The 14,297-nt window shown below is 39.8% G+C and overlaps 2 protein-coding genes across 2 annotated transcripts; one reads left to right on the top strand and one right to left on the bottom strand.

Moving 5' to 3' along the window:
- Positions 1–3,645: 3,645 nt before the first annotated feature.
- On the top strand, positions 3,646–5,000 carry LOC310984227 (C-C motif chemokine 19-like). The gene is made up of 3 exons (XM_083969387.1): positions 3,646–3,747; positions 3,846–3,972; positions 4,598–5,000. Exons 1-3 carry the CDS (start codon positions 3,684–3,686, stop codon positions 4,704–4,706), a joined length of 300 nt encoding a protein of 99 aa, XP_083825513.1. The 5' UTR covers positions 3,646–3,683; the 3' UTR covers positions 4,707–5,000.
- A 3,334-nt stretch (positions 5,001–8,334) lies between these two features.
- On the bottom strand, positions 8,335–13,884 carry LOC311001589 (voltage-gated potassium channel regulatory subunit KCNG4-like; the record flags this gene model as incomplete). The annotated part of the gene is made up of 2 exons (XM_083992674.1): positions 8,335–9,174; positions 13,126–13,884. The coding sequence occupies 2 exons, from the start codon at positions 13,882–13,884 to the stop codon at positions 8,335–8,337; spliced, it is 1,599 nt and encodes a 532-aa protein (XP_083848800.1).
- Positions 13,885–14,297: the final 413 nt, after the last annotated feature.

Consider the following 14,297-nt stretch of genomic DNA (forward strand, 5'->3'; position numbering starts at 1 on the left):
AAAAGTATATGTGAAACAAGAAGAAACATAGAGACTGAACGAAGATTAAAAACAACAATAAAATATAGCAATAGAGAAAAAATAGCAACTTTCAACAACAATACATTTTTATAAAATAGAATAGAATAAAATGCAGGACAGAAATATAGGGCAAAATATTAAAAAATAAATAAATAAATAAAAACTCAAACACTCAAAAGAAAGATAAGGGATAAGGGGGAAAAAGTAATAAAATAGAAGAATATAAAAACTGTAAAATAGAATAAAATCACTATGAGACTATAACATAAAAGCCAGGTTAAAAAGATGGGTTTTGAAAGTGTCAATGTTTGTAACTTCTCTCAGCAGGCTGTTCCACAGCTTTGGGGTATAGTGGCTGAAAGCAGCATCACCAAATGTTTTTGTTCTGCTCTGAGGGACAGTTAAAAGAGAGAAGCCAGAGGATCATGTGGTTTTGGGAGAGCTTCACTAATACTAACATTTTTTGACCTACTAGGTGGACTCCTCAAACCAAGTTTTTGACACATAATAATGTGATAATTCAATTAGGTAAATTCAAGCAAACACAAGGAAACACTTCAGGCTGAAGTGACTTAGCAAAGGGTCTGAAATCCGAATACTTTTAGCAACACAACACTTTGTTTCTCTATTAAGAAATGTAAAATTATACTTACAACACACTAAATCTGCGCAAACAGTTTAAGGGTCTGAAGACTGACCGTAAATCAGCCATAATGTTAAAAGACATAATAATATATAATATATATATAATAAGTGCACACCACAGTACTGACCATAAACTACTGCACATCAGTGATTCCTGTTAGGTCTGCTTTTAAAATCCGAAAATTTGGCTATTTATTATTTCTCTGCAATATATTGCACAACAGTCACCATGCACATTTAATGCAGCATGCATTTCAAAACTAGCTCTGATTTAATAAAGGCTCCTGTTGCGAATGGATGAGACACTATTCAGGTAAGTGGTGTTTGGAGGCCTGCTACGAGTCTTACAAACCACCAGGTGTCACTGTTGTGACTGTGTTAGGCCTAATTCTCTCTAATTTGGCAGCTGTCTGTGTTGAAGCCATTTTGAATCAGGACAAAACACTGAGGCTGCTTGTGTGAACTGGTATCAGTTCATCAAACTGAAGACCAAACAGCTCCAGTTAGAACAGCTTGAGTGAGAATAGACACTTATGAACACATTCAATGTAACTTCTGTTTCAATCAAAACAACAGGGGACAACAGGGTGATGTCATGAGATAATGTGGAATCATGGGACTTGTTCTCCTCACCACTTTTAGGCTTGTCCTGGTTTGGATCCCTTCAGTGTCTGCAGACATGTCCTCCTAAACAGACCAGAGGATCAAAACGGGCAAAAACACCAATGGGGCGGCTTATCTCAGTATATCACAAAAAATGTTCATTTTGTGATATGATTCAAACAAATCTGGATATTGGGCCATCACAAAATCGCCCCCTAGTGGTTGTAAAAGCCATTTAATTTGTTAAAATGGATTTAAAAACTGCCCTTTACTATTACCAACGGGCTCTATGCACAGCTCCACTACTTCCTGAGCTCAATGCTGCTCCTTTATTTCCTGCGTTACATTATTGGACAAACTGATTAATCCAGGTGTGTCCGACCACTCAGACACACCTGGATTAATCAGTTTGTCCAAAAATGAAGACAGGAAACAAAGGAGCAGCATCAAGGCAAGTCAGTATTTGTATATCTTACAGACAAGTGGATTCCACTAAACTCCTGTTTGATGTTTTGCAGAATAACAGGCAGGATGTGAAGATCCTTGCTTCACGTCCCGCATGAGCAAAACAACTTTTACCTCTGATCTCCTGTTGCTATCCACCTGAAGCCCTGAGTGCAGAGGCTTTTAATCTGCTGTGGCTCATTGTGCCTTATTTGTACCTTAGCTCAACTGACAGATTAATAAAACATTAGTACAACAAGCTGCATCATGTCATCAGTAAATATTGACAAATTCTTGTTCCGAAACCAACATAAGGCCCAAAGCTCAATGAACCAAAACCACAACTTTCTCAGAGTTTGTGTTTCTCAGTATTTTGAAGTCAAGGAAATACATCCGTTATGAAACCAGACAAGGAAAGTGGAAGCAACATCAGCTCTCTGTCACCTCATTTATTTTCTGGAACTCAGGCTCTGATTACATCACTGTGGTGGACCTTCCTGTGAGCTTACATTTATGCGTTTCAGGCAGTATCATTTATTGAAAGGAGAAAATAAAGAGCAGTGTCAGTGATGTCACACAGGACCTATGTTCCTATAGGCAGAACGTGGCTACAACACATTTCTGTGACATAAATAAGACCTGTCTGCAGTTTTCACCTCAATGTGTGACCTGAACATAGTCTCATGTGTTTTACCTACCAGCTGCTGCATGTGTCCAACCATTACATCACTTCATTCATCCTGGCTGTAAATGGATTTGGGCAGTTTTCTTTAAGTTGAGTTTTTCATTGTGTCCTTCTCTGTAAGACCTTGGTTCCCATGGCTACAGAGTATAGAGATGTCTCCATCTGGATACTATCACTTTTAACAGCTAAAGAGTGAAGCGTTACACCATGATGTTTTAATGAACTGTCCCTGTTGAAGTGTTAGTGTGACCACGCAACATAAGAAAAAGACTAATGGCTAAAAATCAGTAATCACCAATGAAACTGTCAGTGCTTCTACTGAGGATAGTCGGCCTCCCATGGATACCAACAATATTTCTATTTAGACCCTTTTTGGCACCCATAACTGTCATCCCAGACTTAATCATTTGGCATCATCATCATCGTCTTTCTAAAATAATTTAAACCCTCTTATGTTAGACTTGTCTGTTTACAACAGGGAAAGCAGTTCCAGATCAGGATGATAATGGGGCAAATTAGATCCCAATGCTGTGATGTCAGTTGCTTGAGAGAGTCAGTCAGCAAAAAGCAACTGATAGATTTGCTACCCTCTAGGCAACACATCCTCTCATGAACATTTTTATAATCACAGCACATAATATTGTATGTTCATATATACGTCGTTATTACAGATAAACTCTTGTATACTAAATGCTTGACTTGAATTTAACATGAGATTTTATACTTGTCCAACTTTGTCTCTGACATGAAAGAAAACTCAAAATTGTGAAATCTCAGAATCCATTATATTGACCAAACAACGTGAGTCATCATTCATCTCTCCAGACTAACAAAGCTGATTCTTTATTTGGGTTTTGGATGATTTAATGGAAACTAAGTTGAGTGTTGAGATGTATAAACAGAACAGGCATCGTGCAACAGACCGTACAAACTGAGAGATTTATGATCATAAAATCTGGAGAGTATACAACTGTGCTGGTATTTTGAGGGCTAGAAACTCCCTTTTCACAATGGCAGACCTGTCTTTAGCGTGAAGAGCGTCAGTGAAAACCCCTGTTTTTTTCTGTGAAAGGCTTTGTGCAGAATTATTTTACATGTCGTTAATTTGTCACTTCCTCTGTAGAAAACAGAAAGAGGAAGAGGACACTCAAGGACTAACCAATCCTTAAGCCACTGATGATATTGGTTGAGGGGTGGGATGTATATAAAGAGGCACAGAGCAGGTCTCCAACACAGATCAGATCAGCCTGAAGATTAAAGTCTTTCATCCAACCCAAGAAGAACCATGAAGACGCTGTTGGCTCTGCTTCTCCTGACTCTGATGTGCTTCCTGCATCACAGCTCTGCCAGTGAGTAACTCTCTGAGAGCTGTGACTAAATTATTAATTGTGACTGTGCAGGGTCTGAGTTCTCGACAGGTGTTAACTGTGTCTCTGTTTGTTCGCAGGTTCGCACCTATTCAGGCGGCAGGAAAGTTGCTGTCCAAGCGCCGTTCGAACACCAGTTCCAAAGAATAAGGTGAAACACGTGGAGATGACCCCAGATAATTGCCCAGAGGAGAGAAGGGCCATTGTGTGAGTGTGAACAAAAGAGATGGACATGAATTTTCCTTTTTTTTTTCTTTCTTTTTTTTTACCAGATTGTGTAAATCACAGTGAACCATTTTAATGAACCTGCATCATTGTTTTTTTAGTAGCCTACTTTAGGACCAGGTGGAGACCTAACACAGAGCTAAAAGACTGAGAGGGAACTCTGCACTGAACTAAGATTCATCAATCAGATACAAATATGATTGATAAAGGCAATAATATGTCAATATTTTGTCTAGGCTACAGGTTGTTGCTGCTGCCAGTTAATGCAGGTTTAAAGGAACAAACTGAATATGCAAATACACAGCAATATGATTTAATGTTAGTAGGAGTTGTTGTTGTATTATTATCATTATTGTTATTGTTATTATTATTACTACTACTACTAAAATAATAGTAATAAATTATAATGATGGATAATAATAATATTGTATGGATTCTCTACCATCATGTAATTATTATTCTATTGTTGCCACCTGTGGAGGAGGAAATACTTTATATCATATTTAGAGGTTAAATCTGTAACATTGAATCATATTTAACAAAATCAAACTTTTGCTTATGTTCCTGTGCCTGTTACACCGTCCAACACATGTCTTGTTTCTTACAGAGTCACAACCTGCATTGGAAAGAAGTTTTGCATTGATCCCAACTGGGCCTGGGCGGAGAAACTTTTGCAAAAGTTTAAGAATTCAACAGCTCCCTTCAACCAGTGTTAACGGAGACTAGAACAATGTGAACATGCTGTTCCCTCGTGAACCATTAACTATTACATGTTATTTAAGTTCCTTTATTAACTGAATGTCCATGTGATTGGCTGTCACACTTTAGCAGCTAACAAATGATGAGTAGAGGTGTCTGTGACACCGCAAAGTTTATTTTTAGATGACTTCATAATTATGTAAAATGTAGCTTGAAAGTTATTGTGTCACTGCTGTAAATATAAGGAATAATATTCACATATTTGTGCCAATGTACATCAGACTGTTGTGGTTTAACTTATGGTTGTAAAGGGAAATGAACAGTTACAATGCCCCTTGTAGAATAAAAGCACTGGTTTTGTCTGAATATGTGTTTTTGTTTTTCTGTTGGGCTTCTTTCTGCAGTTTATTTTGGAGGTCGTGAGCCAAACTCCTTGTTGATGGACACAGTCAGTGACCTTAAGCTGTGCTCACTCAGGCAGAGGGTTGTTTAATATTTATAAATGTAAAGGCAGCACACACATCCCAATGAAACACTACCTCCTGGGTGCTGGACAGAGAAACAAGTGCAAAAATCAAACACAGTCTGCACACCAGGAACTGCTCCTAAAGGTGCATTTAATAGTTAATAATCATTACATGTAGCCTATGTGACGTTTCAGGCACCTGCCTTTCAACAGACATCGATGGTGTTATCATGCAGCAAGAATGAAACAAATGTGTTCTTCCTGATATGTTCAGCATCAGTATTTCACATGGCACGCAGTTCAGATTTTGTTCATTACTCAACATCAGCGGGTTGCAGTGATGGACTGTTACTGTAAGTCATTTTAGACCTTTGCTGAGGTGATGATGGACACCTGTCAATCAGACATTTCCTCTCTACAGTCGGTTTCGGTTTCATCAGTTTCCTCAGTGAGGACAGCAGGCGAGAGAAGAGGTGGCAGAGGCCAAACCAGATAGCGGCAGATTTTTCAGTGTTTTCACTGTTTGCAGTTTGACTGAATCATGCCAGCAACACTGTCTGAGCGCAGCTAGAAAGAGGCTTTTCAAAACACTCCATCTGTGTCTCGAAACACAGCCGATAACAACAGATGTCAGCGTGAGGAGAATTTAGTTGGTTTCAAATCAAAAGACACAAACAGTTAAATAAAGCTGCATTTAAGTTCCTGAATCTGTCACAATAATATCCAACTAATAGGCTAAATACTTATTTTATATTTTTCTACATACGCTGACTTATTAATGTGTACCATATTGAGTTTGTTGATGTAATTTTTTTTTTCCTTTGGGGAATAAAAAGTATTCAGATAAAAAAAAATCAATTACAAGATGTGCATTAAAATAATAAATGCACACGTAAGTACTGTGCAAGTACTAGCAGGTGCTTAAAGTATCCAGAATAAAATGTAACTGTGTGTGTGTGTGTCTGTGTGTGTGTGTGTCTGTGTGTGTGTGTGTGTGTGTGTGTGTGTGTGTGTGTGTGTGTGTGTGTGTGTGTGTGTGTGTGTGTGTGTGTGTGTGTGTGTGTGTGTGTGTGTGTGTGTGTGTGTGTGTGTGTGTGTGAGTGAGATAACAGATTGCTTCCAGATGAATCGGAAGGTCGTGAGATGATAAATGGCAGAAGAAAGAGGATGCTCTGATGTGATGTATCTTGTACTTGTTTGACCATCAAACAGAACCACATGAGAGGTTTATGTCTATGTTTGCATCAAATGTATGGTCACAAATTGTGTTTATATCTGGCATATAATTTATTATCACCATGACTCCATGATTCTGTTTTAACTTAAAGGACGATTCAGGGCAAATTCAACCTGGGGCTATAGTTTCTTCTAAAAGAAGGACACCCCAACCCCCAAGAGATGTTGAAAACAAAGCAAATGAGTAAAACAGTTCATTTTATTTTCAGAAAATGCCTGTAGGTTTAACAGAGAGACAAGAGGATGAGGATTCATGTGGATATTAATCTGAAACACTGCTCATACTGAACCTGCATCTCAGATCACTCACTATTACGTAACGCTCTATGTATCATTGGAGTTCTGTGTAAATGCACAACACTAACTAAAATTTCACAATGGTCATGGAAAGGGCAGTCCAGGGCAACATGGGATCCATTAAAAATTACAGTCACGTACGTGACTGTACAGCTGTCAGTGATGTGTACGTGTCCAAAATGTCAGACTCCTGCTCACTGCTGAATGATTTCAGACACAAATTACTTCCCTACCTTCCAGACCTCATCTCCTGGTGATCTGGTTGCATTTCCTAGGAAACACATTTGCTGTTGCACATTCATTGTACAACTTTATTGTGCTGTGAGGAAATCAAAACACAACACAAATTAAGAACAACCACTGTTTCGTTGTGATTTGAGCTGCACCTGTTTGTGGGTACAATTTAGTCCGGAAGTCAGAACATTTTTTCAATATGCATTTTGATTTTATTTAATTTAGGCTACTTAGATTATGTTTCCAGGACAGTCAATGAAAAAAAAAAAGAACAATCCTGTAAAAACCTGGATGGGTGACAACCCAGAGATAATAAATTATAGCCTACAGTTAAGTGTTCATCACTTACTATTATGTTCAAATTGATGGAGTCAGATCTGATCACAGTTAGGCCAACAGGCTCATTATATTGCAGCATTTAGCTCACAGGTGGAAATAAGCCTTTTGGTTTCAGAAAATGCATGGACCAATGTTCATGCTTTTATTTTGCAAACAAAATCAGAAGGACCATTCACTTCTAGTCAAATTGACCAGGTATCACTCAGTAGCACTTAGAGATTTGTCTTAATCTCTTTCTCTAATTCTTTGTCGTACAAACTGGACCTATGAATGACAGACAGCTAACAGCGGCTAGAACAGCTAACCCACAAGAGTCAATAGAATCTGTGCTAATTAGGCTAATAAGCATGTTCAGCACATGTTAACCGTAAAGGGACAGATGTCATAAATTGCAACAGCTGATGGCTAATGTTACGTACAGTGGCCCTGAGAACTTTACAACGCAACTTTAAAAAAAACACATGCAAAGACACTAAATGTGCTACAAATTCTGGAAATGAACAACTGTGTTGCAGAACAAAACACACCACAGACCTGTTTCAGGGGACACAAAAAATCCCAGACCATACTAAAGAGTAATGCTAAGACAACAAAACGAATTAGCAATAATATCTCTGAATCATGTGACACTGATGTTATGATAAACAAGACAATCTCATCGTACAGTAGGCCTAGTTGTTTTCTAAATTTGTAATTGCACGTGTTTTCTTCAGTTGTACAGTAGTGTGTTGAGCTCTCAGGGCCACCACAGATAGGTGAACAAGGGAGGAAAAAAGCATGATGTTCCCAAACAGCAGCAGCACAATAGTTCAAATGAGACTGTAGTTCATGTTTCCTTACACAGAAAGTGGGAAGTCAGATTACAGTTCGGCTTTAGTTAAAGGTTTAGTAGCCTACACAGTGCTGCATACAAGGTATTTGCAGATAGTATAAGTAGATGAAGTCAGTACATGAGGAGACAGAGCTTAAAGTTGAACACAATTCAAAGTATAACAGTCCTTTGGGGTCTAAAAGTTCATATACAGATGGAGTACACAGTCACTTTTGATATTTCTGAACATGTGTCTGTTCCTTCAGAAAGCTGTAGATGGAAGTGTGGATTGGTGACTCTTGCTTGACATCAACCCTTCAGTCTCTTCCTTGGACGCAGACATGAGCTCATTTGCTGACAAATCGACCTTGGACCAACCAGCTGACTCTGCAGCGATCTCCTCGCCTCGCTCCTCCTTCCACAGCTGCTCGTACTCCTGTTTGAGCTCCTGGTAGGAGCGGGAGAAGGTGTGGAAGATGGAGGTGGCAGGAAACGCCATGATGAGGATGCCACTCAGGATGCTGGTAAGTGCCACTATCTGTCCAGGGATGCTGCGTGGCACCATGTCGCCATAGCCCACCGTAGTCATGGAGATGATGGCCCACCAATAAGAGGCTGGGATGCTGCTGAAGCGGTGGTGGGGGTGTGTGGCGGCAAACGGTGCCAGTTCGCTTTCAGCTAGATGGACGAGTGGCGAGAAGAGCGCCACGGCCACGCAGACGAACAGCAGCAGCAGGCCGAACTCCCTCATGCTGCGCTGCATGGTCAGTCCTAACGTCTGCAGGCCCAGGGAGTGGCGAGCCAGCCGCATCACATACAGGATGCGCAGAGCCCGCAGCAGGCGCAGAATCAGGCTGAGTTTGTCCAGGTAGCCTCTGCCGGCACCCATGATGACCTCTTCCTTTGTTTCATCTTTGACGTCAACGACCAGGGACACGTAGTATGGCAGGATGGCAATGGCGTCAATGATGTTGAGGGGGCCACGGGCAAAGGCCAGCTTGCTCTGAGCATTGACAAATCTTAACATGAACTCCAGCGTGAACCAGGCAACGCAGATGGACTCCACCACGAACATGCTGTGACACTTCTGCGAGCACTCGCCCTGCAGGCACAAAAACACAGTGATGACCGACACTTTACAGGAATGGACACCCACCTGTTGGTCACGATCTACTGGTGGGTCTTCAAGTCTTTCCCAGTAGATCTGGAGAACAACAGAAAAACCAGACCATACCCAGGGTTATATGCACCATGAATGTATGTAGATTTATGTTTGTGACCACTGTCAAAAAATGCAAAAGAGGCGGGGCATTATTTCTGTCTTTCAAGCTGCACTTTCACCTTCCATCATAATGGGGGCTTCAATGGCAGACTGACCTGTCCATGTCATTGTTGACCCCAAAGACAAAGAAGCAACAATAGAAAAATCAATCAATACTTAAAATAACTAAACAAATACGGCCTGGAAGTTTTCTTATCAAACCAGGAGGCTCAACAACACAGAGAGATAAAACATACTTCTTAAACTGCTCTGAGAGTTTGGTTGTTTGCACCGTTATAGATGTATTTTAAGCATCAGCTTCAGTGAAGAAACAAACTAGTTTCCCCACAAATAATATATAATTGGCCACATGTGTGTGATGTGTTGTGAAATTCTTAAAACAAGAAGCTGTGGTTTTGAGATTTGAGTTACACTGTACTGTAGGTCTCAGTGCCATTCATGTGAAAGATGGACTGAAGCACTTCATGTAGGCTAATTCAAATACATTTATAACAAGTAGAGGCTTAATGTTAGTAATACGGTCAAGCTTGTCTTTTGTTATCCAAACAGGAAATTCCTATCTAACCTCACTGACACGAAGGAAGACTTCACAAGACATCACAACCTAGTGTCTGTCTGGACCCATAGTCAAATCCTGATTTGATAACAGCATCCTCATCTGACAAAAACAAACAATCTCGTAAAAAAGACAAAGACTGATGTGTGATTTCAGTTGTGTTTAATTCTAACATGATCATTCAGATGGGAAGTTATAGGAGACAGATTATTAGTTGTAGGCTTTTGAAGATTATTGAGATGTCCCATTTTCACCTACTGCTAATAAAATGTTTGTGATTTCATTTGTTTTTCATTCTGATTTCTGTGAAACAAATGAAATGAAGTAGTGAAGATGGAGCATATTTGTTTGATCTCTTTGAAATCTGTCTCCAGAGAGCCTCGTTCCTTTATTGTGGATCAGTACTAAATAACTGGAGTGCTCCATTGAGAAGCAATATTTATCTTTTTTTTTAACTTTCCATTGTACTGCATCATACTGTGCTTTTGTAAATAATGTAAAAATCAGTGCTGCCTCAATTTTCAAAACAAATCAATGTACCTTTTTGTAAACAATGAAATGCACTATTTTGTATTTTGCAAATGGCATAACACATTATAAATTCAAATAACCACCTTTGTCTTTGTCTCTGAAAAATAAGCCACTCTCAGTGTCAGTGTGTACGGTCAAAACTTTAAAAAAATTGGCAGCATTTAAATTGATTTCAGCACTGAATGTTGACACTGCTGTGAATAAGTCATTAAGATGGGGGGGGGAATCAATCTCCATTTCAATGTGCTGACTGATCACAATAATGAGTAGTCACAAACACATCTTCCAGAGTGACCAAAAGAAAAAGCATAAATTACAGCCTGTGAAACAAACACCTCTCTAAGTGTACGTAATGAGTGCCTTTATGTCCATTGACAAGAAAAGGCCAGAGGGCAGGAGTCATTAGGCGTTAGAATCAATACTTTTAATCTTGGTACATGCAGAGGAAATGCAACTTCTGGAAATAAGTGAATTATTTGTGGAGGAAGTCATATTCAAGAGACGAGGGTGAACTTGATCTGAACTTTCTTCTCGCCAACATGTCCATTGCTTTCTTAATAGATTCAACAATTCACTGTTTATAATTATCTTCCATATACAGTGCTGCTACAGCCTCTGAAAGCTGATGTCTGTCTCAACATGCAGGCAGCCAAAGAGAAACTGTCAGAGGTTGAGCAAAACAACAAGGTTCATTTACTCAGCTGTGAAATGCAGTATTGCAACCGATCACTTCAAGACATTCCCTGCGACAGACATAAGTCATAGCTCAGCATTAACAACATGTTGTTAACCAATGAGGATCATTAATCAAATGCAATTATTTGAAGAATGTCATTGCTAAAACATAAATGCTGGATGGATACTACACAGTAGTGGAATTTAGAATAATTAGAAGTGTAAAAACATTGAGTTTAATACGAAGGTTCAGTCCAGAGCTTTCAGAAAATTATGTGATAGGCGAAAACTGGTAATGGTTTGTGTGTATGTGGTCATCGTGCCTATTATCTGTGTTCGTTATTAAGGGTCAGTCCAGGACATTTAAACTAATTGAAGGATAAAATGTTTAGATGACTACCAACAGATAAGAATAAAGGATCTGTTGGTGATGATTGTTATATCTGTAAAATTAACATTCACAGGCAAAAAAGAGAGGCTGCATTTCCCTATTTCTGTCTGAAGTCACGGAGTCATTGTTTTAGAAATTACTACAAATCTCAGCCCCTTGTGTTTTCATTACTTGACAAGCCAGCAGTCACATTCAGCTGGATTTATTCACCTGCCAGAATGAATAACAGCCAGTTAAACCAGGTAGCCAACATTCAGCTTTAGATGTCTGCCAGACACAAAACCAAAAACAGCTCTACAAAATATAAAAGGAATCTTGGCTTTGCTTTTTGACTCTGAGCCGAGATCAGAAACACAACTTTCTTTTCAGTCTCACTCTCTTTCTCTTACTTAGAAAGCTCATGAAAAATAACTTGTTGAGTGTTTCAGCTTCAAAAGTCGACATGTTTTGTTTTAGGGTTTTTTTCTTGACTTGATTGGATCAGTTGATACAGTATAGATCATGGAGGACTCTCCATCATCTCAGCCTCAGGAACATAATCATATCAGCCCTGTTCAGGCTCTTAACAGTTCACATTCAGCTCTGCTCCTTACCTCGGTACACTTCACAACTCCTCACCACACACTTCACAAATAACCCTGACTAATATTCTGACTAATATCTATCTATTTTATTCACCTGTCTTAACTTTAAAAACGTATTATTTTATTTTGGCCAGTTAGTTATGTTCTTGGCTATGATTATACTGTATACTGTCCCACGGCCGCTTGATACTGTATGGGATTTTCCTGAAAATCCTTATTATTATCACTTTTAATAAATTTTTTAATATTTTAATAAAGATGTTTACATCAGCAGGTGCAGGAGCAGTGCGGCCTGCATCATGGGGGACCCTACCAACAAGTTTGATTGACTTTACTAATGTGCTGCTCTGCTCCTTTCTAACATATCACTTTGATCTCTGCACTCGAGTATTTATTAGTTATGTTTTTATTTACTATTTATTTATTAGTTATTACTAATGAATTTCATTTACATAAGCATGTTTCAATAGCTTGTAGTTAGACTATCTCGTATATTCATATTTAGTCTGTATGTAGTGAAAGCATTTCAAACTACTGTATTTGGATTAGATGCCAAAACTCTGTGCCTCCACAGGCTTCTGAGGAAATGTCTTAGCTACTGAAATCTCCAATTTCCTTGCCAGCTATGGTGTGTTTATTGTCAGTGCTTTTTAACTAAAAACAGCCCTTTCAGTCAAGAATGGTAAGAGTGGGTCGATGACAATGAAAACAATTAACTGGAAGACACTAATGTACTCTATGAAACTGAAGAGGAACAGAGATAATCATTTTCAAGCATACAATAATGGGATGAGTGTCCATAAATATCACATTTTAACATAATATCACATTTATATGATGCAAAATCCGAGGAACTAGATGTCTGAAAAATGGAATAAAAATAGCACTGTTTCCCTGTTAAATGTATACCATAAATAGTAAATACTTAGGCACAAGTGCTTAAAAATCATCACTCAGTAAAGTATTTAGTGACCTTCAGCAGTGTTAATGAACATTGTCAAACACATGCAGATAACACTGCAACTTAAACTCACCCTGGTCTCTTCATCTCTGAGGTCTGGCATGGTGCTAATGCACAGGCTGATGACGGTGACCATCACCATGATCACAGAGAGGCAGGCAAATATCTTCCCAGCCAGTCCAGAGTGGGGGTTTTCCACCACTTCTCTCAGCATCCAGAACACCCTGCGATGGCCCTTCTCAACCTCCGCCGGGTTTTTCTTCAGCGTAATTCTCTTCTGCCTCCACTCCTCTTCCTTACGCTCTCTCTCAGCCACGTCTTCGACGCGGGTGATCATGCGGCGGCGACAACAGCGCTCCATATGACCCGGATCTACACCCCAGTAGTCGAGTTCATCGTGCAGGGACACGGCACACAGTTCCCGAAGAAGACGCAGTTTGCCCGCGGCCAGGAAGTTGAGGATGACCCTGAAGGCTGTCGGGTTTCGGTCAAAGAAGTATTCCTGACATGTCTCGTCATAGTCATCACAGAGTCGCGCAATCTCCTCGGGGGTGTTGCAGAAACGAAGGCGTCCCAGTCGACTTTGGGGAAACTGCTCCAAGGTGCTCCAGGGGAAGGTGTAGCGGTTGCCCCCAACATTGATGAGAACCTGCAGGGTGTGGTCAACCACATACGAGGCCTTGGGGTCACGGAGCAGCTGGGCACGCTGGAAGTAAACACCCTTGATGGTCTCAGTTTCAGGGATCTCAGTGAAGAAGCGGTCAAGGCTGCTGTCGTCACTGCTGACAGAGTAGGTGCTGAAGTCATGGTTGGCATTGCTGATGATGGGCATACTGGCTGCAGGGTGTGTGACAAGGCAGAGGAGGTATCTGTAGGTCCAGCTGACGGGATGTTATGGCAGAGGATCTTCAAAGTAGCCAATGGATCTGTGATGATAAAATAACAGTTGACAAAATAACCTTTTCAACATGATGTCCTTGTGAAGTTGGATTTTCAATAAATACATATAGTTGCTGTCCAGGTTCATCAGAAACAACATGTCATCTCCACGATCACACTCAGATAGGGCCACAGTTGCCCGCTCCATTGCCAATAGGTCCATAAAATCTTTCAGCCAGGCATCTACATTGAAGCAATTTAGCTTCCTTTGTTTCCAGTTTATCAATATTATATAATATCGATATTATTCGTTTGACTGACAGAAAAGCTAACGTTACTATCCGCTGCATAAGAGTTGATTGTAAG

This window comes from Trachurus trachurus (assembly GCF_905171665.1).
Source record: "Trachurus trachurus genome assembly, chromosome: 3".
NCBI lineage: Eukaryota > Metazoa > Chordata > Actinopteri > Carangiformes > Carangidae > Trachurus > Trachurus trachurus.